This window comes from Fusarium graminearum, chromosome 2, assembly GCF_000240135.3.
Source record: "Fusarium graminearum PH-1 chromosome 2, whole genome shotgun sequence".
Classification (NCBI taxonomy): domain Eukaryota; kingdom Fungi; phylum Ascomycota; class Sordariomycetes; order Hypocreales; family Nectriaceae; genus Fusarium; species Fusarium graminearum.
This window is the reverse complement of record NC_026475.1, coordinates 6,410,408-6,435,838: the sequence shown is the minus strand read 5'-3', so window position 1 is coordinate 6,435,838 and position 25,431 is coordinate 6,410,408. Positions and strand designations below refer to the sequence as shown.

Below are 25,431 nucleotides of genomic sequence, written 5' to 3'. Positions count from 1 at the left end.
CTGATGTCACCTAGAACACTGTTTGTCGATTTCACCTAAGCGAGTGCTAATAACATCCCTTGTGTACAGGCATTAACAGATCAGGATATGTATTGGTATTGAAGTTGGTATACACCTCTTATTCCTTTCCCTTCTTCCCTGTGAAGTCGTAGTCTACCCAGGTCCCAAGCATTGATCGAACGCGCTCATACAGTTCAGAACGACTCTCTACCGCCTGTATATCCAGCTCAGTATAGTCCTTCAAACTCTCAGATGCTTTTTCGGATTTGAGAATTGTCTTGGCAGCCGCCACGTTCTGTTCCAAGTCAGACAAAGTGGAGATTCCTGTGATCGTAGACACCGCAAACGATGGGGTACAATTCTGAGTAGCCTTGATAATGGCATATTGCATCGCGAGGAATGAAAGTGTCTCCCCCTTTCCATGCTCATCCACCCACTGTGCTGCTTCAGCCGCAGCAGCCCTCAAGCCTTGAGGTGCAGGATGCCAATCCCCAGTCAAGCCCAAGGGAATTCCGCCAGTTCTGAGCAGTCCGACTGCCAAGGGGCTTGAGCAAAAGACTGACTTTACGCCAGCGGCACGGAACCGGGCAAAGCCTCGGGTTTCTGCTTCTGTGTTTTGGAGAGTGAGCTGAGCCCATGTCTGAATAACATCTACAGGTTTCCCGTAACGCTTCTGCGCGAGCATGGCCACTTCTGCCAGGACATCGATGTCGTAGCCTGAAATGCCGACACGCAAAACAATACCCGCCTGTTGAAACTCGAAGAGAACACCGACAGCCGTTACTGCCTCGTCTATGGAAACATATTCGACGTCGTGACAAAAGATAACATCCAGATACGGAGACTGGAAGCGCTCCATGGAGCGTGCCACAGATTGGCGGATCCAATCTGGTGAGTAGTCGAACTCATTTTCCTTGATGCGGCCAACTTTGGTCATGAGCTCATAGTCGCTTCGCTGGTATTTGGAAGTAATTCGTGAGTCAGACAGGGCTGCTCCCATGAGCTGCTCCGATGGCTCGTAGTATGGAGAAGTGTCGATGGTGCGCACGCCAAGTTCGAAAGCGCGCAAGAGGATGTCTACAATTGGAAGGGATTCAGGGTTCGGGTTGAGTTGATAACTGAAACCTGCACCGCCCATCACCAGCGGAGATGGTTGAGTTGATGCCATGATTCTGTCCTGAACTGAGTGCAAATGGCGGTAAAGATAGTGTACGAAAGAGAGGGAAAGACTGTGTATGTAATCTAAAGCCTCAGAATCGAGACTAAAATGTGTTCACGAGGTTGAAAACTCACTGGGGCATTCGGATAAATGTTTTTGCCTGTCCTTCAATAGACCAGTTGTGCTTAGTTCACCCTACCAGAACTGCATCTATTCATCACCTTGTTTCGATGCCCTTTATTAGAATATGGAATTCTTTTATTGTAGAGACTCTAGAATTATATTCAAGTCACAGTTGGTACTTCGGTGAATACTTAGATGAGCTTGTCATGACATAACTACCCGGTACCGCCATTCCAATGATGAAGAAGGACACCAGTTTCTAGGCACAGCAAATATCACATCTTTCGAAGCGGCTGATATCACAAACACATAATATTATATTATTCGGTTCTATTTAGTTCTGTACCGCTCCTGGTCGTCGGCTAGGGTTCCAGGGAAGATCGGGGTTTATGGGTTGAACAAAGCTTTCAACATCAGTTAGTCTCAACCTCTTTCGCATCTGTAAATACACATACCTGTTCTGCCTGTTTGCTAAGCCCTCATACATGAGATACCACGCTGTGAATGAAACCAGCAAGCCAGTAACACCGCCGCACTTGAGGAGAACGTCGTTAGGGGCGCCTGACTCTTCAGTGAAGAGATTGGCTAGGCCGAGTAAAAGCCAGGTGCAGTTGACAAGGAGGCAAAGTGTCAAAGAAAACACATTTGATTTCATGGAGCACAAGGTTATGGCAACTGAGAAGATAAAGAATCCCTAAGGAAGGTGAGTCTTGATTAGAATTTGCAGTAGCTGGCGATGGACCTACCATAAGAAACAGTCCGTTGGCGTGGTTATAGTCGCCATCGCTGGGGTAAGCATCCCTAACGTGGAAACTAGGAATGAGACTGATGGCATAGGAGATCCAGAAACAGCCATATGAGCAGGCGATGGTAGCGCTAACTGTGTTGCCATTGGCGATATCCCTGTATATACCATGAGATTCCATACAGCAACGTCTCTTGTCAATCAAAAGTAACTCACCACATGCCGGAGAGTATTTGAGCAAGGCCTCCATAAACCAGAGCTGGTCCAATGACGATGTTAGGGACAGTGACGCCCCCAGCATTGAGATTGACCAAGGCTGTTAAGAATGTCGCAAAGGCGAACCCAGACAGACCAAGCGGACCGGCATCTCCAAATTTCTGGCGAAACTGTATGTCAGCTTGCCGAGCTGCATCTTGCTTGGCAGTGGATGTGTAGGAATGAGTCTTTGTCTCTGAACAATCCTCTTTCCCAGACCAGAATGTCGCCTCGTTATCTCCACTGTTCTGGTCTTCTTGAGTTCGTACTGGCGACATTTTGTGTAGATTTTTCTCCACTACTTAGAAAGTAATTCCTTGATCACAAGTAAAAAGAGAGCTGAGCATTACGTGAAAAGAAAATAATCAGAGTAGAAAGAAAGGGGATCTCTACGAAGCTTGTTTCTCGTTTTAGTGGATTCAGTGGATCTTATGAGTAAAAAAATTCGCATCCTAGTCTTCGGCCTCTAGGCCAAGAAAAGACATGGCCGATGCTCGTAAATATTCGCAGTCAGCTCACTATTTGTGTTTCTGGGCTCAATGGCAGTGCTAAGCATATCTTCATCGCCAAGAGAATGCTTCTATATGAAAGCCTCAGCACAGGAATCGACAAGGTTGTAACTAACGTGGCTTTTACGATAGTGAAGTGTCCACAGCTGGCGTTGATAGACAACAATGACCAATGATGGCAAGGAATGCGTACATAGTATACGTTTTCTATAACAGACTATGTTTCCTAATTCAGTCGTTATATTATGTATCAACCTCGGTGCTTGTACAATTGATTCAGTTCCCTAGGATAAACTCCGAACTACAGCAATTTGTTACCTAATCGTATTTCATAGCCCACCAATAGTAGCTAACCAATTGAGGAAGGTAGAACCTTGTCAGAGAAGAGAACCAACCAGCGATTATAAGCGTCAGTGCAATGGTAGTCAAATATATTTAGTAGAAAGAGTAGGAAAGGGCGAGGCATAGAAGGTAAGGTGCTAGATAAGTAGGTATTCCAATATCAACTACAGCTCAAAGAGGATACTATGTTGCTGTGTCGCAAAAGCAGTCAATGTCATACCACTTATATGAAGTGTCCACATTACTAGTGCCTCCAAGTGATCCCGAATACAATTCACAGAATACATTCTCTATCATGGCGAAAGACTGACAGTTGGCTTGTGTCAAGCAAGATTCGTAGCAATCGATTATGGAACCGACAGGTCCGTTGCCCACATATGACACGGAGTTTCTAGGAAAGCCCTCGTCACCGCAAGAGGCACCCTCAGGTACGGGGTTCTTGAAATTGTTGACACAGGTTGGGGCTGGTGCGCCAGTTGTCGAGGAAGCCTCAGCCGTGGTAGTGGGGGCATCATCAGTCGTGGTAGTGACGGCAGCATCAGTCGTGGTAGTAACAGCAGCATCAGAAGCCGCAGTCGTTGAAATAGCCTGCGTCTGACTGTCAGTGACAGTGGACGTCTCGATGCTGGTTTCGATGGCAACCGTGGTGTCGGTGGTACCAGTAGACTCTGCTCCAGATGTCTCGGTAGTGAATGGAACAGAGATGGTGGTATCGCCAACCTCAGAGTTTGTCGTAGCGGTTGTAGTTGTGACTGCAACTACTGAGGTTGTCGAGGGACGACATGGTCCTGCACGAACGAGGGAGCCCAGGACCGAAGTCAGAACAAACGAATGGACAAGATGGCGACCCATCTCAAAAGACTGTTTCTGGACAAATTGAAGAACAAGATGTGCAATGGAATTTACAAAATGGGGAAAAGGCAATGCTTTTTATTATTATCTCCACGACTCACTAATCAAAATTAGACTTGGCCAAGTCCAACTTCTATTCCAGATGTTATTCGCTTGCACAGTTTAACTATGCAAATATTGATCACTAGCCTGCCTAGTCAACTCGAGTCAGTGTCTTCAGCTATAATTGTAGAACTGTTTGTGGAAAACACAATCAATAGTCTCAGCGCTGGCACTAGCGAAGTGGGCCACTCAACAAGGGTAATCAGGGGCAGATGAGCAACAATTGGCCACAATACGTGTAATCAAGAGCAAGAAACAAGTGGCGTCAACTCTTTGCCAACAATGGGATATTGCATGTTATTGCATCTTTCTACAACGTACTATGTAGTCCAGTTCACTCTTCTTCCTTACCGGGAAGCCATACCAGCTTGGGAATGAATCCTGACATGAGACTGTATTCCTTCTCATCAACCACATTCCCAGTCTCCAGGTCAGTCACAACAATCTTCACCCCACTATCACTATCAAGCCGATGCTTGAACTTCTCTGCTGGAAGAACTCTGGTCGCGACTGGTTTGCGGCATCGACCCGTGTTTGGCGGTCCATGGCCTTCCGTTCCTCGCCCCATACCAAGTCTCGTAACTTGCCCGATAAAATCCGGATTTCCAGCGACATCAGGCTCTGTCGAACTTGCGCTTCCAGTGTATACATCGATCCGATAACTTGAAATGGTACATCCCACATCAGTGAAAACAACGTAAGGGACCAGCTGTCGCTTTGGTGACTTAGCAAGTGCACGGGCGCTAGGCCCGTCCTTGACACTACCCTGTTCCGGTAAACCCAAAGGAAGAGCGATTGCTTTACCGCCACTTGCCCTAGGTTTATAGAGTCCCTTCTCCTCAGCGGTCTTGGGTGTAGAATAATCAGGGCTAGCGGGCTCGCCATACATGTAGCCAAGTGCCCGAGTATCTTTGGCCATGTCACCGATGGTAGTGTACATCCATCGTCGGGGATCATCATAGCTGACCTTGGTGCCTTGATCCATAAAAGGCTGCAGTGGAAACCTAGAGGTGAACTGGTTCTCTGGATTGGAATCCATAAAGATGCCAGCTAGTCGATCCATGTTCGCGTGGTAGGAGAGAAAGATTGGGTCAAAGGCCGTGTAGGTGTTGTCCGCCTATCAAATCATTGTCAGTCTTTTGTATAATCCTCAATCTCTTTCCACATACCATATCATAACCAACCCAGCCATGGAAATTGTCATGAACTTGCTCAAATAGGCCGTCAAAGTCACATCGGAATGGGTAGGCCGTGTCGGGTTGATTATCGATAAAATCCACAATATTAGCCCACGGAATGCCAAAATGCTGTGCTGACTCCGATGTCGTGTATGTTGCTTGCTCCAGAGCATGCGCTATCTGGATATGATACATCTTGAACCACTTGATTTTTGCTTCCCATCCATGATTGGAAGGTCCCTCAGTTAAAACTTCGTTCCTGGTAACTGTATCGCTGGTCCCATTCTTGGATTTTCCATTCAGAGCTTTGGCATAAAGAAGAGGATTCTTTCTTTCACCCAGTTGAGGGTGTTGATAGGTCTCTTCGAAGAACATTGGAGGAATGCCAGCAAATTTTGATGATGATACCGATGCCTCCTCAGCATAACCATTCCAGTAAGGGATGGGAAAATCGATCAGTTCTTCAACGTATCTCAAGTATGCTCGATGCCAAAGAAACGTCGCTTCTTGGTAGTGCAGACACCAATATGCATCTGTTTCGCGTGTTAGCTAGGGAGATATATGATCCATGAGCAGTAAAATAATACTCACGAAGTAATCCAAGTTCCTGCCATTTGGTCTTTTTCCCTTCAAGATAAACCTCTTGAATATGAAGGATGTCATCCAGCTTAGACTGATACTCAACAAGCTCCTCTCTGGACATGCTCATAATATCTTTTCTCACTCGGTATGAGATTGGAGGTTCCAGAGGCTCAGGGATGGCAGGCTCAAGACTTTGAACTGACTGAGTGTCCTGTTTATTTCGCATATAACCATTGTTGGCCCAAAGTCGAAAAAGTTCGAGGGTTTCTTCTGGCCAATAATGATCGGGATTGCGTGTGATAGGCATTGACTTGGAGCGGAGATGATTGTAAATACCTGGCGCTCGCTTCCTCACATCTTCGTAGCTGGAAAGGTCCCAGTTGCCCCAATACAGCATCTCGCGGACCCATTTTCTACCAGCAGCTTCAGAGTTTTTAGCGACCCAATATGGTTTCTGGATGAGAGGCAGGATGTCATCCTCCCAATTGGGTATTTTTATAGCTTCTGGTACAGACATCGTGAACCTTGAGTGCTAGGGCGTTTGGTTTCTTGTTTGAAAGTATGTCAAAGAGAGATATACAAAGTGCAGGTAACGAAGAAGGAAAATGGAAAGGGACTATAGGAAGGCAATTGTAAGTGGGCGATCCTAGCTACCAAAGATCTGCCATATCACCACCCTGGACTCTAGTGTGACCCTTTCTGATATCTTCTTGAGTTTTCCAGGAGAGTTAGGCTGTACTAAGCTAAGATTGTCAAAGTCCCTGTTAGTGACCAGCTGAAGTTTTTCTGTGCCGCAACCCCGCTTGATTTATCGATACCTCAACATGCAATTAGCTTGTGCATACTCGAAGTCTAGACTCTGAATCTTGTCTCAGATTATCTTTGGCATTTCTTCTATTGGTCATTAAAGTATGTGATAGTCATATGAGCTTCACTTCTCACGATGCACATACTGATTACGGATGTTCAGCTCGCCACACGCTTGCAGGTGTTAAACTGGCTTCTTACGTGTACTCACATGATAGACCAAAACATTTTGGGAATTACATACATACATGTTGTTCCGGAGTTTTCTCTCCTGATTAATATTGCATACTATTCAGTGCGATAAGAACATCTAGATCCCTACATTAATATTAAACTGGCTCGAAAGAGTATCTAGACATGATGGCATCATAGTCTGCACATTGCTTCTTGTTGTGGTATAACGCAAACAACAAAACGACGTTAAGAATTATTAAATCAAGATACCTATGTCGGATGATAGTCTTAGTGATTGTTTTACGATTGAACATGTCGAATGCGTCAGTCGCAACTACAACGCCGTGTCTTTAGGATGCTTATCCAAGGCAAAGCATCCCATGGCACCCAATCCAAATTTCTTCAACAACATTTAATTATGTCTCACATTTATTGCCGGAAACTATCCACTATACTTATCACCAGACTCTGTACTGATACCTGTCTCCAAACCAGCAACTAATAAAGTACCTTCGGGGTGATTGAGAGGTACTCGGGTCCATTCGGTGGACCTGGCTCAGGCATTCCCATGTAATCCGAAGGTCCGCTCTGATCCGCTACTCTTATTTCCATGGCCTTAAGCTGAGACTTGGTAACAATCTTGTTGACCTCGCCACTCTCAAATGTAGTGATCAGGTCTTTATCTCCCATAGTCTTTGGCTCGATCCACGGCTTCTGTAGATACGGCTCAGTGTAGGTAATCGCAGGCTGGGGTTTGCCGGGCCACTCTGCCGTTGCATCTTCAGGCTTGGGTCCAACAATGCCAGACACGCTCATGATGATGTAGTCAGCGAACTGACTGCCGTAGTGTACGTAGCGACCACCATTATTCTGGTCAAAAAGATCACTGACGTTGAGCTCACGACTGCCATCTGTGGTCTTCATTCCCTTGACTGAAACTCGGAGATGAAGACCCATGTTCTTGGTGATATCGCCACGACCGCACCAGTCAAAGACGCCCTCGGGAACAGGGATCATCTCTCGAACATTTCCACGCCGCTTGCCCGTAGGATCTAGCAAGAATGAGGAAAAGTCTGCGTCGTAAATGTACAACGCAACGGGATCCATGACTGAGACTGTCACGGGGATGTTGACAACGTCGCTGTGTGCTAGTCGGCAGACTTCGTTGACTGCTGCACCGATCTGTCAATCATGGTCAGTCCAGTATACTTTGCTCGTCAGGTCTTTCTTCTTACAGTTGGATCAGAGTTTCTCGACACATTACCATATGAAGATGCATCACCACAAAGGGTAATCATGTTAGTGATTGGTTCCCCATACACCAAGTCAGTACGACTAACAGTCGCTTGCGCAGCAATGTCAATCTCGGCACTGAGACTATTGTTGAGTTGGATCAAGTGAGCAATCGTGCCAGTATCAGTGTGGCCATTCCATTTGTTGTAGATGTCGTAGACTCCTTTCTCATCTACAAGATCGTCGCCCTTGATCTGATCCGCAAAGTCGGGGTTTAGCTTCTTGTAGATATTGAGAATCTTGTCGTTGCTCTCAAACTCCTGAACAGTGGCATTCTCAATAGGCGTCTCAACCTTGATTGGGTTGTACTTGGCCAGCTCTTGCCAGTACTGCTGATTGGTTAATGACATGGACATAAAGTTTGCAAGTAGTCAGGTTTAGGAGGGACATACCTCAGGACCCTCGCAGGTAAAGCTGACTACTTCGACGTCTCCGTCGACCTTTTTGGTTGACCATTCGAGATACTCATCCATGACCCAGCGATCAAGGCGGTCAGAAGAAACCTCGAACGGGACTTCCTCGCCAGTTTTGGGATCCTTCGTATAGCCCTTGATCTTGACAGGATCCAGACGACCACGTGGTGCACGCTGATTCTTGGGATCTTCAGCAAATCGCCACCGCGCGTCGTCCGTAGGCTGAGTAATCCTAACCTTGGATCCAGTTAGACATAAGGGATACAGAGATCAAGCAAATACCTACATTCAGAGGAAACCCGACCCAAGTGATGGGTACAGGAGGGAGAGTCTTGTCATACGCAAACTGAGTTGGATTGAAGAACTGGGTCAGAATCGAGCGTCCAGTTTGTCTCCCAGCGATTTCATCATTGAACCAGCCATCGACAGTGGTCGACCATCTTTCCAGCTGTTCGCCCTCGAAATCCTCTAAAAAGGCAGGAGGGTTGAATTTCTCAAGTTTCTCAAGCTGGCCAGGCATTTTGGAATGATGGAAGTTCTCAAGTACAGGTAGATGGTAAGATTGTAGGAACGAAGATTAAGAGGATCGAGGACAATATCTTGGTCTTGTCTTTACAGATACTGGAGAAGTTCTGAGTCGGTGGAAAGCAGATTGTGATGACTAGCCGGAGATGATATTCCGCCAACTATGATAGATGCGGCATGTGTTTCGTAACCTTTGAATCAAGCGACGTTTTGAGGCTGGCTGAAATAATCAGAGTTCGTGACCGGTGAGGAGATTTGGTTCGAGGCTGGAGGCTCTTACATGAAGCTATTGCATATAGCTTACTATTGATGCATGTGCTATACGTGTGATTTGACCTGTCAGACAATTTATCACAAGACGACTTGTCTTTTGAGGTGGTATTGAGCATGTCTCACACTGTCATCACATACGAGAGTAATCGAAAATACAATGCCACCAATAGAAACGGCCATACATATCAACAAGTCTGTCTTAATCCTTTGCCGCGCAGCTGAACACCATCCAGCGGCACAGCCGAGGTGGAGCTGTGTAACTATCATTCAGGGTCTAGACTTCGTTGCGGGGTAGCTGCATTGGTACGCAGCCTGCAGGGCCGTTGGATTCCTATCGCCAATGTCTCAGTTACTGATCGTAAACGGCAAGCTAGTGGCCCGAGCCTAGCCTCCAAAGGAACTCAGCTCTTCTCAAACAAGCCACATTAGACAACACTTGTTAATCGTGCAATGACAACTGGTTGAGAAGGTTTCGTTGGGATTCTGGACCGCTAGCTATGGCATGCTGACACACTCTGAAAGTGATGGAACAGTACATGTGCATGTGGTATGCGTGGATGGATACGTGATTAGCCCTGTAGATTCCCTACACAAAGTCAAGCCCGCTTCATCGGCTGAGGAGTAATCCACCGGAGGCTACTCTGACATCCATGTATGTACTCTGGAGCTGACGAACCTCATTTCAATGAACCGTTAGAATAAATGACTTGGTATTTCTGTTGTATATCATTGCATTTTTTATTCACTTCATTCGCAACAGAACATTTCGGCAATCATGGCTGACCCCAAGCGTGGCAACTACATCGATCTCAACCAGACACTATGGTATCGGCAGTTCATCAGAGGCTTTAATGTTGAGAAGAAGGAACTGTATCCAGACAAAGACACTCCGGCTACTGAAGCCCAGCTCGACAATGACTTTGTTGACTTTTGGGGGAAAAGATTGCGGGCCGATCCAAAGTTCAGACAGCACAACACGTACAATGAACTGATGACAGAGTTTTGGGGTGAGTGATGGCAGTCCTAACTCTCTTGCATAAGACTAATAGATGGCAGATGATCCCAATACCATCCTGCAGACGTATGCTGTCGCAGATGGTCAAACAGTTCCCAAATACAAGCAGAAAGACTGGTTCCGATCGGAGCTTCGCTTCATCTCCATTATCTTCCCAGCTGATGCAAACCACAAGAAAGATACCAAGACCCCGGTTGCTTCCGTGTCCTGGGCGCCATGGTTTGTTATGGTTGCTGCGTGAGTTATGTATGCTCTTGGTAGTCATTTTGTCACTAACGAAGTCATAGATCCGCCGACATCCACTCTGAGAAAGATATTTTGCACATTATGAGTTGGTCGCGCAATGACGGCCAATTCAGATACTATGCTGTGAGACATAGGCCTCATCCTTCACTTTTTTCTTCCAAATAGCTAATGATTACAGCGTGATCTTATTATGAACGATGATGTTAAAGGCCAGCACGGTTGGGTCTACCTTTGCTCTTCCATGGATGCATTCGATGCTCCAGGAAAAGCATACATGGGCCCTCTGAACGGCCATGTCAACGGAGGTATCGTCATGAAAGAGATCCACAAGTACGTTACATTCGACACTAGTACGAGAAACCTGCTGACAGAATTTCAGGCCGTGGATGCATTGGCTGGTCGGTGGTCGAGGCATGACAGAAATGCTGAAGCCTGAGCTCGTCAAGGAACTCATGGAGGCTCCGTGGCTCACCCATCCTGGTTTCCCTCCTCTCTACGGAGCAAGTGTGCAATCTGGAGAGACTATGGAGAGAATTGTGCTTGACTCTCTTCGGGTTTGGTTCTCCAGCCGACGCAACAAGGACTTCATGGCCCAAGACGGTAAAACAGAGGAGTGTCCCCGCAATATTCAACGGTGGGCAGCACACTTTTTTCTGTCAACAAATATCAACATTGCCGCCTCACCCAGCAAGGCGAGGGTGGGTTCTGCCCCTAGCAACAACAATATTATTCCTTCTGATCATTTCTTCAACTACGAAATGCTAAGAGGATATAGCGAGCTTTTCGTAAGTATCTTTTACTTTTATCTACCTTGGTTTTTTGTCATGTCTTCAATTTACCAGGGCTATTGTAGATAGCTAACGCCCATCACAGCCTAGCCGAAACTTGCATGATGCAGCGTGGCTGGAAGCTCACATCTTGGACGAAACTCCGGCCGCCTTGACTACCTGGAACAAGAGCACTTTTGGGAACGACGAGAGTCAGTACTATACCCAAGAAGACTGGTTCCAACGCTATACCATCCCAAAGTTCGTCTATGATGGACCCTCTTACCTCTGGGCTTCTCGAGAGCTGAAGCTTTGCACTTTGCAAGAGATTGGCGACCCGGAGAAGGCGCAGCTAATCGTTCCAACCAACACTTTGGCTGGCGGTATCATTATGGGTACTCTTGACAATGGTAACGAGAGAATTGATGGTGGAAGCCAAGTCAATTTCGCTGTTCAGCAGTGGGGTGAGGGAGATAACCCCTGGGTCATCCTTCAAAGCTCTGTCGATGATGCTATGGGCGTGTGGATGGCTCAGAAGATGTTCTTGGGTGATGACAAGGAAGCTGCACGATGCCAGTTGTTCTCTGAGGCCACATTCAATGCGCTCCAGATGGTTGATTTCTGGAACCCTATCTATTCCTGGAGACGGCTGAAGCTTATGCAGTACATTCCTGTCGAAGCTAAGCTTGTTGATACACCTACTGTTGATCCTGTCACCGGTGAGAGCGTCTTTACCTACGACCTGGAAAGTAACTTCATTGCCGCCATCAAACAAAGGATGGACGGCAAGGGCAATTTAGAGGATCTGCAGGATGAGTGGCCAGAGGCCGAGTTCCTGTGCAACTTGGACAAGCCTCTCATCGAGCATCAGATTCGCATTTCCAACTACACCAACGCAGTTTCCAGCAACCTCGGTGATTCGAAGTGGATCCTGGAGTACCTCAAGCTTGCTGAGTCTCGACGTCGCATGTTCAGACCAATGCCTATGAACTTCTTTGGAAGCAACATCCCTTATTGTCTAGCCATGACCATTGACCACCCATGGCAAGAGATGACAGAGGAAGGCAAAGTACGAGACATACCCAAGGATGGCGTCGACATTCTTAAAGTTTGGCTAGGTTCGTTGGCGGGTAACGATCCCAACATTATTCCTACCAATTTCAAAGGTCTTAAGCATCTGAGCGACTTCACGGACGCTATTCAAGACAGGCTTGACAGTGGTGTGCCTGGATTACCTGTTGTTCTTTTGCCCAGACCATCTACGATGCGCATGGCTTGTCAGCGCTCGATCGCTATGACCAACCCGGAGACTAAGGAGCGTCCCCATAGCTGTCCTTTCTTAGCAGAGAAGCACTCTGCATCTATTCATACAGCGGTCAAGGCTTGATTTTAGTAGGGCGCTATGTTCAGGACAGGAACTTATTATCGAAATTCTTGAAATACTCTTAATTATGTCGCTCTGAGTTGATCTACAGTGAACTAGAAAGGAACAAAGATCATCTCTATTTGTCGCATATGAATACACATTGCATTGCCAGTAACTCCGTGTTGAATTGCACATAACCAAACAGAACTTAAATTCACCTTGGGTTCATCGTCCCAGGCACGACAGAGCCCCCAAATCTTAGATATACATTTGCATCCTGATGTGTCCTGCTGTGCTTCAAAATCTCTGCAAATCATGCCTCGCTGCCTCGGCACAAGACTCTCTCAATTTTTTTTCCCTCCTCAATCTCATGTCGGGTACAGAGCAGTGTTCCACGACGACAGTCACCCCACAAATTCGCAAGCCAAATTTCGGTGCGATCAGGAATCTGCGTCGATCCTGCGTGTTCTTGTTGGCGGATCTCCATCGCCAACCGCTCCATCGCATCTATCGTAATCGGTGATCGGATCTTAGGAGGTACTAGGACAGTAAGAGGTGCCCAGGTAGTGGGAGGCGCTCGGATCGTAGGAGGTGTCTCGGAACCAGATACCTTGGGTAGCTCAGGCCATTCCAAAGAGTTGATGTGGATGGGATCTGATTCCGTTGTAAAGGCAGGTGGATGGTCTTGGCTTGATCGCTTCAGAATTGTTGCACTTGTCGTGATCGGTGCTTGAGTAGTAGTAGGCTTCTTGAGGCCAGGTAGTTCAGGCCTTTCCGAAGCCTTAAGGTGCATGGGGTTTGATGGCGTTTTGGTAGCAGGTCGGAAGGCTGCATCAATATGCTTGATGTATTGACGATGGCGAGTCATCTCGACTATTTCTTTCTGTTTCTGGCGGTTGGTAGCGTATGTATAGACTCTCGATACTTGAAGTAATCGGTCTCGAAGGTGCAGAGCTTTAATGTGCAAGTTGTCAAAAGATGATTAAAGAGGAGAGTTAAATAAATGTGGCCTACGCATGTTCAGGTCTTTAAATATGCACATTATAGACTTTATTGATTAGGTTTGAATAGGTATACAAATATGAACTTGATGGGGTTCTGCCTATCAAGGTGGAAACTCAACATCAAAGTACGTACAACTTAATTTACGATTGAACCTAGAACAACCAGACACACCTACGAACAACGTCTCTTCTGAGCCAGAGAAAGATTGTAACGATTAAAGTTACAAAATTCCAAGAGCCTAGCAATAAGTAAGTCGCCCTTACTTGACCCTGACTTACACTACCATTATATTTTTTTTCCATGGCTTCGAAATCTAAGGTCATGGGAAGTGAAGGTCAAATGGTTGCTATTCATAAGTCACATACTTTCGATTCGTTTCTACAATAAAAAAAGGTGACCATAGTACTACGCCACATTCCCAAACAGTCCAAGTAAAGCCATAAAGATGATCACAAAGTTCGGTTTCGCGACGAAGCTGCCCCATCAATCGCAAGCCACATGAGATATTCACTTTTTTTTCTCTAACCCTGTGAGCAATAACTAGAGTTAAAAAACGAAAGAAAGTAAAGAAATAATAAGTGAAAAAATAAGTAAAAAAATAAAAAAAAGAAAGTTACTAGAACTTAGTAAGTACAGAGCTTAATGGATAAATTAAACAAAGGCCGTCGATAGGGTAGCCAAGCGGAGATGCGAAAGTTGAAAGTGACGTGCTGGAATTGACAATACCGCGCTAGCAAGGTCATGATCAAGATGGCTGTCAAACTGTTAGCATACTTACTATCAGGTAATTTCTGTCCTGATCAAACAGATCCCAACCACCAACCAGCCTTTCACTTATTGTCTACTACCTATCACACGATACTCACGTGTCATAGCAGGTTGTCCAGTGTTTCAGCGATCAACTTGGCGATAGCAATCGATCTTAAAGTGCTGTCTTCCTCCGAGAATTGATCATGTTGATCAGGATTCGTTTCGTTTCAAAAGGTATCATCTTCGATCTGGGCTAATGCTGACATAGACATGCCGGGATTAGAAAAACTAGCTAGACTACCTTAGTAGTTGTGTTTTATAGCCGAGATTAACGCTGCCTACCAGTCAGCCCAAGGCTTTCAGCTGCTTGAAATGGGGCAGGGCGTTTTTCGTGCCTCCTCTTCAGCCCATATTCTTACCACTCAATTGCGAAACAAGCTGGGACGACAAACTGTCTTTCTCACCAAGTCCATAATTGAAACCGTCATATCACCGCCATGGATTTCATAAATCGCTTACTCGGTAGAAACACCGACACCAAATATAGGTATCGCGGCGCCAAACTCCCGAAAGAACCTCTGACGCCACGCGAGATTGAGGAGATGCACCTAAAGCTGCATCCTGATACACATATATTCAACGCGGCGCAGGTAAAACAGCAAGATTCTGACTTGGACAACCGGGACTGGAATCTACCTTTTACATCACTAAAAGAACAATTCTCTTCTGCAGCAGCTGATGGCTCGCTACAAAAGGCGCAATCGGAATCACTACTGTTCAGTCGACTGCCGCTCGAAGTGCGCATGCAGATCTGGCGTCATGTAGTAGGCAATCACAAAGTACACTTGACTGTGCATCGTGGTAGATTGAGGCAATCTGCGTTTGAGTCGAATAATTATCACTGGATGCCGCACAGAGGACTTTTGGGAGTCCCGCTTGTTTGCCGTGCAGCGTATGTATACCATGCGATTAAGAATGAAGTGATATTGACTTAATTCTTTAGATACATCGAGTCCATTTCATCTCTCTACTCCGCCAATACCTTTTGCTTTGGCTTTGGCCAAGCCAGCTCAAAGTCAGCCCTCATGTCGCTCAGCACCATGCTTCCCAAGCAACATATTGCTTTCATCCAACACATCGAAGTTGGATGGCATTTATATGCCGGTGTGAGTCAGTACTATGACAGCCATCCGCAAGCCTGGGACATCAGCATGGATGTCCCAGCACCAGAGACTGAAACTCTCTGGAACAATGTCTGCGCTGAGTTGGTAGAAATGTCGTATCTTCGGACGTTGCGGATCGTGGTTTGGCTATCTGGTGATGGTAGAGCAAGGTTTATTGAGAAAGAGACTGACATGCTTGCACCGCTTGTTGCGATGAGGCATTTGCAGCGGTTTGACGTCCACTTGCCTTGGAAGCAAGATGATACTGAGCTGTGGAAGGATGCACCGTTTAGGGTTTCTAGAGGTTTCAGAGTTAAGGATATATATGGTGTGAGCATTCCGCTACTTGATGATGATTTTTACTGGTCAGGCTCGGTTGCTCAGCAAAGGGTGTATAGGTGAGCAGTTGGGTTACGCTCAGAAGAGAGGATCAAGACTCTTGTACGTGAGTTAGACAGGAAAGGTCTCCAAGTCGAAGAAGATACACGACGGGCATAAGTCTTAATACCAATACAAATCATAAACTTAGTCAACTGCTCCTCCCTTCTGGGCTTCCATCGCATGTGTATCCTTGCAAAACTGACAGTAAAATTGCCACCGTGTCGCACCATAAACCCACCCAAGCCCATCAACATATAACGGATAGAGGCCATCATCAGACGGTGGTCGAATATCTGAACACATACAACAAACCCCATATCCGCTACAGTACCCTTTCCTCCAATGTTCACAAATATCGATCGCCGATCGAAGTCTATCGTACCCTATTTCTGCTCTCTGACATCCGTTGCAATAATCTGCCCACCGCGGCGCATCGCGGTCCCATCCTGTGCCATCAATGTACCTCGGATAGCGACCATCTGGGCGTAGTAGCCTTGAGTCTGCGCAGGTGCAACATTGTCTTGGTTTTCGGTACCCGGTACAGTAACGTTGTCTATAGTGGTTGCAGGGGCGGTAAAATTCGTGGGATGTCACTTTTTGTATTTCTGCAGGCTCGCCGCTGGTTTGTTTATGAAGACGGTAGGGCATCCTAGATATGTAATGGCACGCGAAGGATTTGGATTCTAGCGGAGCTTTTGACGATAAAGAATAGATATTGGACTTGTTGGGCTAAGAAAATAATTTATAAAAGACCGGGTTTACATCTGTATCTTAGCCATCACTAACCGTATGATGTAAATTTAAGAGATAGATACGTGTAAATTGTATATTGTTGACTCATACACAGAGGCTGCCTAATTACTCTAGCATTGATTGGAGTAGCTTTGCCACTTAGCAATAGCTATGCTTGACTAGTGAGCTTGCCTTGGTGTGTATGTACAGCCCCAAGTACCAAGTGTGATAAAGGTGTCAGCAATCTTTGGCGATCGTCTTCGCAAGTGGCTTCTTCCTTCGAGAATTGATCAAGATTCGTTTCGTCCCATACAGGCATCGTGTTCGATCCACTTTATTCTTGAAAAAGGTCAACATGGCTTCCATCGGCACGATGTTACCAGGGATAGACGCCAAAACTAATGATTCCATGCTTAACCAACTTTATGTCTTAACCTTGAGGAACTGTGCGAAAGAACAGATGACAAAAGCCCGTTGCAGGGTCTGCCAATGTGACGTTGTGCTAATACCCGCCTTTCCATTCCGCCGAGGATACCGAGTACCACTATCATTAGGGATTATCTTGTTATTACTCCACCACCAAGCTATGGCAACAAGGTCGTATGTCAACAACGCACCTATGGAAAATAGTAGGAGGGATTCGTGCTACCAGTCACTATTTGTGACATCATCAAAATTAACTCTACTAAGTTGCTGCTGGTTTCTTGGCCAATCGCGTTGCAATTGGAACAAAAGAAAAAGAAGCATAAACATGTCCTACCATGACAAGATTTTTGTGGTAATTATCACCAGTCTTCCGTCCACAGTGAAACAGACGCAACTGCACTGCAACCTCATAAAGACAAAAGCAAAAAGAACATACAACACCGGGGATTCGCTGGTCGTCACCGACCCAACTACTAATCCAGCGCTTCGCAGCTTGACTATGGGAGAGCGGACGGGATCCCGTATTTTCTACGAGCTTTGGTCGTATGTGATGGTTTAGGCTGGTAGTTGGCAATATGAAGGCGTCGCCGTTCTTGGTAGGACGGTGATGGTTCTACCGAAGAACGATATAGGCCTTTTCTATGACAAATTTGTCGAATGACTTTTGACTTTTGGCTTTTCTAGGATTGTGCCTGAAGTGAATGCCGATGCGCATTGATTCGTGTGTTATTCAATATCTCTTTTTCCAGCTTCTATTATCATGTTAAGAGGTTGGCATCTTCCCCGCGATCCATGCATCGCCTTCAAGCCCGGGAGTTGCATTAGACTTGGCGGTGTTTCAATGCAGCGAATTTAGCCGGACCTGATGGCGAATCAATTGGCCCAGGGGAGAGCGGTCAGACTCTCAGAGTCTGTGTGCGACCTTTCGGTTATTAAATTGACAGGTAACTCTAGCATACGACGTTAGCGTATTCAAGTCAGTAAATTAACCGGGTATATCAAGTGAATAAATGCACCAATCAATGCTACACCACAGGAGTCTATGCTTTGGCAGTGAGCAAGCCACACGTAGCAGGTTATAAGACAAGTCTGGACTGCTTTGCACACACACTGACCCTGCACAACAATTAAGGAGCATCTAGGCCTAACCTCGACAATGATTGTTCTGAAACAAACAGAACATTCGGGAATTGAGCAATGAATTAGCCTGAATAAACATGATCCCCAGTTTCCCCTGCGTAATAACAAGGCCTTACTTGGCACCCTTGTTCAATGCTTCGGTAGTCAATGCTACCTCCCGCCCTGGAACAAAAAAACGGGTTCTCTATCATGAGCTCTCCGCATTGGTGCCATGTGGTCCCATCTTCCCCTTCAAGACTCATTCTTGGCCTAAATGGGACGCCTCGGAGGCCTGACCCTCCGCAGTTGCACCTAGACCGGATAAAGCGACGCATTTTAGTTAGCACGTTTCATAAACCCGGAGATGAGTCCCATCTCTGCTTGTACTATCCCGGCATCCTATCGACCCACTAATCAACATCGTCAGCCAGTTGACCACGCATATCGATGATCCCTTACTTTGCCTTCATGTAATATCGCCGGCAAAATGAAGATCGAGAACCCGATCGTGAGCAGGTTCTTGTCCATAGTGGGCACATTATCATTCGTCTCCACCAGATTATCGCCAACAAGTCCAAGGGTGCAGTGAAGTTACCTCGAGATATAAATTCACACGTCGATCCTCTTTCTTCAAACTTCTGCCTTCTCCATCAACTTCAAGCCACAGTCTTCAAGCGCATCACAGTCAAAATGGTCTCCTTCACCTACCTTCTCGCCGCTGTCTCGGCCGTCACTGGCGCCGTCGCTGCTCCCAACCCTACCAAGGTTGATGCTCAGCCTCCTTCCGGTCTTCTTGAGAAGCGCACCAGCCCTACAACTGGTGTCAACAATGGCTTTTACTTCTCCTTCTGGACCGATACCCCCAGCGCTGTCACCTACACCAACGGCAACGGTGGTCAGTTCAGCATGAACTGGAACGGCAACCGTGGTAACCACGTCGGTGGTAAGGGATGGAACCCCGGTGCTGCTCGGTAAGATACCATCATAAACTAGTCCATATAGAACTTTTGCTAACCATCCCTTCAGCACCATCAAGTACTCTGGTGACTACCGCCCCAACGGCAACAGCTACCTCGCTGTTTACGGCTGGACCCGCAACCCTCTCGTTGAGTACTACATCGTCGAGAACTTCGGCACCTACAACCCCTCTTCCGGTGCTCAGAAGAAGGGTGAGATCAACATCGATGGATCCATCTACGACATTGCTGTCAGCACTCGCAACTGTGCTCCTTCCATCGAGGGTGACTGCAAGACCTTCCAGCAGTACTGGTCCGTCCGCCGCAACAAACGATCCAGCGGATCCGTCAACACCGGTGCTCACTTCAACGCCTGGGCCCAGGCTGGTCTCCGCCTCGGAAGCCACGACTACCAGATCCTTGCTGTTGAGGGTTACCAGAGCTCTGGCCAGGCTACCATGACTGTCTCTGGATAAATGCTTCGATAGCATGATCAGTTTCCGGAGTCTTTGGAGCTGAAGACCAATGTCAATTGGCTGGTTACTCTCAAGATGTGAATATGAATTCCCGGAAGGACCTTTGACCAAGGCTTTATGGTTATTAGGCTGGACTTGTAGCTGGACTTCACGCAGGACCTGTCTCTATTTCAATGTACATAACTTCATTTTCAATGAATATACAACCTCAGTCGGCTTGCCCGGCTTTCTTGCTCTTCTAAACTCATCAGTTTTCTTCCGTAGCACTTCGATAATCTTACAGAGTGACAATCCTGACATGAGAAATAAAAGTTTGTATAAATAATAAAGACGGCTCAGTCCATAATTAATTATCAAGAAGTATTGGAAACCTAGACTCCGTGTAGAACCCCACGTACGTATATGATATCATTCCATCCCATCTATCCTCGTCATGCAACTGAAAACGTACGTTGCACCTGTATACTCATATATGCATTGGCCGGCTGGTCTACTGTATCGGGATTTGATGACATGATTGGCTTCTGCGAGTCTGCTTTGCTATCCTTGCTGTAGTTTCCGTAATATTGAATCTTTTCCTTCCAGTTGAAGTAGGGTCGCAACGATGGAAGACATGCAATTATCAAGCCGACACAGGAATCCATAAAACTCCATAGCTCTTGAAAGGATCTTAGTTCACAATCGTGTATATCGGAGGTTGATTGATTGATGACTTACCCACTAGAGTGATTGTGATAACCAGATCTGCTCCGTACTTCTGTATCAATGCAAAGCGGACGATGGTAAATGAGATATTGATGATACCAAGACCAAAGGTAGCGTACAGACTGTATCTCAGTCTCGGCCTCAGTGTAAGCTCGGGAACGACTAGCCATGGCAATATGAATACTTGAGCCATCACAAAGTTAGCAGTTACTCTCAGCGAACAAGAGTATGGTGTTCTCACTCAGGATATCCCCTGTAATATTCAGGGCCCACGCAATTTGGAATATCATCTTGAGGGTTTGAATCGGGCAGCCCTCTTCCGTCAAGGCCCTTCAAGGTTCAAGTTAGCAGGTAAGAGGGGCCAGCAATCCACAGAGTTTGGACGAACCACCATCTCCATGTAGGCAAGCACGAAACTGTGAGCAGCAGCATTACTGCGGTGAAAGACGCAGCGACGAACGCAATGACAGCCCATAGAAATTGTCGCCGTTTTACCATAAATTCGGGAAATACTTGTAGGTATACACACAGTAGAGCTGCTTTTGATAAGTAGAATGTTGAATGAAAGGTATAATCAGTAACGTGGTAGAACTTTCGTCTCATGTCAGTTTGAGTCCTTCAGAATGGATAGTTGCTTGCGTACCTTGAGAAACTCCGAGGCCTCTTCGGCTGTTCCTTCGAATCCGACCAACCCTAGTGTGACACCCTTTTGCATCACGCCCATCTTATAGAAGTGAATGTCAAAGCATGCCGTTATGCAAGATGTACACCATCCGGCGCACATTAACAAGTCGCTTGCGAGAAGTCGTCGTCTCTGCAATATGATCCGCAAGTAAAGTCGGGCCAGAATGACCCCAAAGGCGATGGAAAGAAGAGTCCATTGCACAGCCTACACGGAAGTGTCAGTGATTCCTATTGTATCAAGGACAGGAATATCTCGCACAATAACTTCCCCGCCTCGCGGATCCGTGATCATATTTACGGCTGAAGCTGTTGGGTCGGTAATATAACGGCTGGAAATAGGATCACGTTGTGATTAAGATGTTGCGGTTTGCATGACCACGACACAACAATGATGGGAATAAAACAAAAAGCGAAGGGATCCACGGGAACGAAAGGGGCAGCGCGATGATCTACCTGCCACGAAACCCAAAGTGAGACACAAGCTTTGCGCCTCCATTCCTGTCATACAGAAACCACCAACGGACGGGCGTATTTTAACAGGTAATGACTACTGGGTAGCAGAAAAGTTGACATCCCAAGTCTTAGGGCGCAAAAATAAATAGCCTAAAGGCTCCAGCTTTAGTAGCATAAGATGTCCTATTAATTTCGTCTCTTATGCTCTAAGCGGCCAACTTTTCTGATACCCTGAGGAATGGTTCTAAGCCCTGAGCCCACATACCAACTGACTGCGCCAAACTCTGCCGCCTTTCCCGATACTCATTTGCAGCTTTCATCACACGTATGCTGCGTCGTAATGTTGAAGCCAAGAGGTTGTTTCCGGTGTTTTTGGCTGATACATGGTCTTGGGTACTGCTCTGCATTTGCTCGAATAAATACCTAGACGCCGCATCGTTACACCCCATCCAGAATTCTAGATTCCTCTTTTGCACATGCTAAGGTACATCGTCATTCATCCTGAGCAAGAAGAATTCAAGCCACTGAAGGGGGTCTGTGATATACTGTCTGGTCATCTACTCTAAGTCTCTGCTGATGATTCCTTGTTCATCAAATCCTTCAACTCCACAAAAGCTTTGAGAATCTCTGGGCTCTGGGCAATAATGTCCTTTTTTGTGTCCTCGCCAAGATCACCCGCCCCTGCCAACCACAAGTCCGGGCCAACGTTGTCACGAAAGGCTAGAGCAGGACTGGTCTCAGTCACCTGAAGTTTCATACCCTTTAGTACATGGTTGAGCTGCTCATTGGCCGATTTCCCTCCAAAGATACCATAGCTAATAACTGCGACACCTTTACCAACCCATTCGTTGTACAGGTAATCAATGGCGTTCTTGGTGCCGCCAGCAAGCCCGTGGTTGTACTCAGGAATGACAAAGATGTATCCATCGTACTTTGCAATCTCACTGCTCCAGGCTATCGCATGAGGCTTGGTGAAATTTCCCTTTGAAGGGACCAGAGCTGGCATTATCGTTTCGTCAAAGACAGGGAGGTTGAAATCTGCGACATCCACGGACGTGATTTTAGTCTGTTGAGACGCGCCTGCATCGCCGGTGATAATCTCTTGAACTAGGCTGGCGATCTTTGGGCCTACCCTAGGGGTTCTGGTGCTCGTTGTGATAAGCGCGATATTCTTCGTGGTCGCCATTGTATCTAAACTGTTTGAAGAAAGAACAGATAATGTGGTGTTTGATAGAGGCAATGATTGTAACAAAGAAGGGCTGTTATTGTTGACCATCGAATCCTTTAAATAACTATAGAGGCCTTATTGATGCCAGACCCCAACAGCCAAAGTCTCGAACTGTGAACGTATTTCTAATCGACTTACAAATCACACCCTTCCGCGCGCGCGTTTAAGTTGTGTTCAGGTTTAGAAGCACAAAATACGTATGTCTTTGCTTAGTGATCGAAAGCACAGAGAGCCTCACGCGCGGTTCGGGATGTCCTGACTTGATGACCCAGAGCGCTGGGATAGTAAGCAGCGGCATCAAGCTTGATTGGTCACAAGGGCGCGCGCGCACAACACCGCTAGGAGGACTGTTTGATAGCAGAGTTCCTCCAGCTGCCTTGGCGGTACAAAGTTTGCGTTATATGTAGTACTTGCATACATAAATTATTACTATATAAACATTAAGTCTAATAACTTCTGGTGGCAGTCTACTTGGCAGCTGCGATGATAAACTCAGCAGCCCTCTCGGCAATACCATATACAGCTGTCTGGATGTGCGCTGAGATCAATAGTGGCATGATGCTAGCATCAACAACGCGAAGGTTCTCAGTTCCATACACCTTCAGCTTGGCGTCAACAACGCCGCCATCGTTCTTGGGGAGCATAGCACATGTTCCAGTTGGGTGGAAGATGCTGAGTGTAGTGCGAAGAGCATACGCCTTGAGCTGCTCATCGGTCTTGACATCCAAGCCAGGTTCGTACTCATCATCCCAAATAGAGCGCATAGGCTCAGTGTTTGCGATCTTGCGGTTGTACTTTACAGCTTGGGTGACAGCCTCGACGTCATGAGCATGGCTGAGATAGTTGGGGTTGATGATGGGCTTGCCAGCGGGGTCAGAAGGGTTGATGTGGACGCTGCCACGGCTAAGAGGATGCATGACGACAGCGATAAGAGAGACGAAGCCCTTTCCAAAGAGAGGCGATGTAGCAGCAGGGTAACCTTTGACACCGGTGTATCCATCAGAGAAGATGACCTCGACCTGGGGGACTGAGGAATCCTTGAAGAAATCGAGCTTCTTCTTGTCGACCTTGCTGCCATCCTTCGCAACAGCCTCCTTAGCAAGAGAGAGCAGTTTGGCATTGCTGCCAAGGGCCTGCTTCCAGGTGGAAAAGGTGTATGCACTGCCAGTGTAGTCGTACAGGGATTGCTTGCCAGCGTTCCAAAGCGCCATTTGTTCCGCGGCAAATGTAGCATTGCTCTTGAAGATGTCAATGGAAGTGAACTGCGGCTTGAGTTGGTATGAACTCATGATACGAAGGTGATCTTGAAGGTTCTCGCCAACACCGGGAAGGTCGATAATCTGCTTGATGCTAGCAGCTGCGAGGACGGATTTGCTTCCGATGCCAGACTGCTCGAGCAATGGCGGGCTTTGGATGGACCCAGCGGAGAGGATAACCTCACGGCTAGCTTTGATGATAGTTCCATCAGCAAGAGTGACACCGGTAGCGATAGCCTTCTTTTTGCCCTTGGGAGCACTCAGGTTGATCTTGGTCACGGTGGTATCAGTAGCAATCTCAAGGTTGGAGCCAGAGATCTCGTCATAAGCATTAGCGCTGTATGATCGTTTGTAGTTGGCAGGGTCAATGCTGCTTGGCTGATACATGACACCAAGCGGATCACCTCCGAGGGATTCGAGGTTCTTTCGGATACCAAGCTTGTTCAGAGTGGGAATCCATGACTCTTGATGCTTGGGGATGACGCGATTGACGACAGCCTGTACAGGACCACTGTCGCCGACACCCTTGGAGCCATATGTAGCAGTGTTCTTACCAGTGAAGGTCTCGGACTTCATCATGGCCTTAATCATGGTCTTCCAGTTCCATCCTGGGTTGCCCAAGGCTTCCCAGCTATCATATTCGGCAGCGGAAGCGCGATCGTATGTCATGAGGTTGAGAGCGGAGCTTCCGCCCAAGACCTTGCCTCGGTTGATGGGCCAGACTCTGTCATTGGCGCCAGTCTGGGGAACGGTGGTGAAGTTCCAATCGTACTTTGTGCCCAAGGTCGTACCCTTGAGACCGGGGACATTGATCTTTGGCTCGTCAAGTGCAGCGGGACCAGCCTCGATGAGGAGGATTTTGGAGGATGGGAGGCCTTCGCTAAGGCGAGCAGCGACGGCTACTCCTGCGGTGCCGCCTCCGACGACAATCTGACCGGAGAAATTAAAGTTAGATTGTGGAAAGGACAAAGCGGGCACGGGTTTCATAATAACCCGAGTGAGACTTACATAGTCATAGGCATCTTGAGACGGAGCCGCGACTGCAGCTGCAGCAAAGGCAAGCCACAACTGGGGTTTGACAAGCATGGTAACGAGCGCGGGCAAAAGAGAGAAGGGGAAAAAACGAGTGTTAGGGATAGATGGGCTGGGCCACCAAGAATATGCACTACAACGATCGCGGTCAAGAGAACGGGAATACGGAAAGACCTAACCATTTATTCATTATCAAATGAATTCCTACCCTTGCTGGTTTGGGGTAGCATTGAACATGAGAGGTTTAATTATTTGATGCTCGCATTGACAGCCGAGGCGGAGCGAGCTCCAGTTACCCGGCGCTCGGCAGAGCAAATTGCTTGGCTACGGTACGATTAA

At 47.0% G+C, this 25,431-nt stretch overlaps 12 protein-coding genes and 1 non-coding gene across 13 annotated transcripts; 3 read left to right on the top strand and 10 right to left on the bottom strand.

The window, feature by feature from the left end:
• Positions 1-118: 118 nt before the first annotated feature.
• FGSG_12407 (uncharacterized protein) lies at positions 119-1,168 on the bottom strand (the record flags this gene model as incomplete). Its single annotated transcript, XM_011323783.1, has 1 exon — positions 119-1,168. The coding sequence occupies one exon, from the start codon at positions 1,166-1,168 to the stop codon at positions 119-121; it is 1,050 nt and encodes a 349-aa protein (XP_011322085.1).
• A 448-nt stretch (positions 1,169-1,616) lies between these two features.
• On the bottom strand, positions 1,617-2,560 carry FGSG_12406 (uncharacterized protein; the record flags this gene model as incomplete). Its single annotated transcript, XM_011323782.1, has 3 exons — positions 1,617-1,976; positions 2,029-2,185; positions 2,244-2,560. The coding sequence occupies 3 exons, from the start codon at positions 2,558-2,560 to the stop codon at positions 1,617-1,619; spliced, it is 834 nt and encodes a 277-aa protein (XP_011322084.1).
• Positions 2,561-3,316: 756 nt separating this feature from the next.
• Positions 3,317-3,985, bottom strand: FGSG_12405 (uncharacterized protein; the record flags this gene model as incomplete). Its single annotated transcript, XM_011323781.1, has 2 exons — positions 3,317-3,324; positions 3,445-3,985. The coding sequence occupies 2 exons, from the start codon at positions 3,983-3,985 to the stop codon at positions 3,317-3,319; spliced, it is 549 nt and encodes a 182-aa protein (XP_011322083.1).
• A 436-nt stretch (positions 3,986-4,421) lies between these two features.
• Positions 4,422-6,364, bottom strand: FGSG_12404 (uncharacterized protein; the record flags this gene model as incomplete). The annotated part of the gene is made up of 3 exons (XM_011323780.1): positions 4,422-5,204; positions 5,257-5,798; positions 5,857-6,364. The coding sequence occupies 3 exons, from the start codon at positions 6,362-6,364 to the stop codon at positions 4,422-4,424; spliced, it is 1,833 nt and encodes a 610-aa protein (XP_011322082.1).
• Positions 6,365-7,326: 962 nt separating this feature from the next.
• Positions 7,327-9,054, bottom strand: FGSG_03619 (uncharacterized protein; the record flags this gene model as incomplete). The annotated part of the gene is made up of 4 exons (XM_011323779.1): positions 7,327-8,010; positions 8,151-8,450; positions 8,514-8,708; positions 8,821-9,054. The coding sequence occupies 4 exons, from the start codon at positions 9,052-9,054 to the stop codon at positions 7,327-7,329; spliced, it is 1,413 nt and encodes a 470-aa protein (XP_011322081.1).
• A 1,053-nt stretch (positions 9,055-10,107) lies between these two features.
• Positions 10,108-12,747, top strand: FGSG_03620 (uncharacterized protein; the record flags this gene model as incomplete). The annotated part of the gene is made up of 6 exons (XM_011323778.1): positions 10,108-10,339; positions 10,389-10,584; positions 10,635-10,716; positions 10,772-10,923; positions 10,973-11,378; positions 11,467-12,747. 6 exons carry the CDS (start codon positions 10,108-10,110, stop codon positions 12,745-12,747), a joined length of 2,349 nt encoding a protein of 782 aa, XP_011322080.1.
• A 292-nt stretch (positions 12,748-13,039) lies between these two features.
• On the bottom strand, positions 13,040-13,594 carry FGSG_03621 (uncharacterized protein; the record flags this gene model as incomplete). Its single annotated transcript, XM_011323777.1, has 1 exon — positions 13,040-13,594. One exon carries the CDS (start codon positions 13,592-13,594, stop codon positions 13,040-13,042), a length of 555 nt encoding a protein of 184 aa, XP_011322079.1.
• Positions 13,595-13,807: 213 nt separating this feature from the next.
• FGSG_03622 (uncharacterized protein) lies at positions 13,808-16,046 on the top strand (the record flags this gene model as incomplete). Its single annotated transcript, XM_011323776.1, has 6 exons — positions 13,808-13,855; positions 13,888-13,979; positions 14,341-14,357; positions 14,804-14,948; positions 15,029-15,433; positions 15,485-16,046. 6 exons carry the CDS (start codon positions 13,808-13,810, stop codon positions 16,044-16,046), a joined length of 1,269 nt encoding a protein of 422 aa, XP_011322078.1.
• A 1,566-nt stretch (positions 16,047-17,612) lies between these two features.
• Positions 17,613-17,728, bottom strand: FGSG_20021. The gene has a single exon (XR_893016.1). It is a non-coding gene; the product is annotated as a 5S ribosomal RNA (ribosomal RNA).
• Positions 17,729-18,992: 1,264 nt separating this feature from the next.
• FGSG_03624 (endo-1,4-beta-xylanase 2 precursor) lies at positions 18,993-19,969 on the top strand (the record flags this gene model as incomplete). Its single annotated transcript, XM_011323775.1, has 2 exons — positions 18,993-19,273; positions 19,329-19,969. 2 exons carry the CDS (start codon positions 18,993-18,995, stop codon positions 19,732-19,734), a joined length of 687 nt encoding a protein of 228 aa, XP_011322077.1. The 3' UTR covers positions 19,735-19,969.
• Positions 19,970-20,165: 196 nt separating this feature from the next.
• On the bottom strand, positions 20,166-20,632 carry FGSG_12403 (uncharacterized protein; the record flags this gene model as incomplete). The annotated part of the gene is given in 3 exon segments (XM_011323774.1): positions 20,166-20,173; positions 20,186-20,392; positions 20,452-20,632. 3 exon segments carry the CDS (start codon positions 20,630-20,632, stop codon positions 20,166-20,168), a joined length of 396 nt encoding a protein of 131 aa, XP_011322076.1.
• Positions 20,633-22,138: 1,506 nt separating this feature from the next.
• On the bottom strand, positions 22,139-22,762 carry FGSG_12402 (uncharacterized protein; the record flags this gene model as incomplete). Its single annotated transcript, XM_011323773.1, has 1 exon — positions 22,139-22,762. The coding sequence occupies one exon, from the start codon at positions 22,760-22,762 to the stop codon at positions 22,139-22,141; it is 624 nt and encodes a 207-aa protein (XP_011322075.1).
• A 509-nt stretch (positions 22,763-23,271) lies between these two features.
• FGSG_03626 (uncharacterized protein) lies at positions 23,272-25,146 on the bottom strand (the record flags this gene model as incomplete). The annotated part of the gene is made up of 2 exons (XM_011323772.1): positions 23,272-24,990; positions 25,069-25,146. 2 exons carry the CDS (start codon positions 25,144-25,146, stop codon positions 23,272-23,274), a joined length of 1,797 nt encoding a protein of 598 aa, XP_011322074.1.
• Positions 25,147-25,431: the final 285 nt, after the last annotated feature.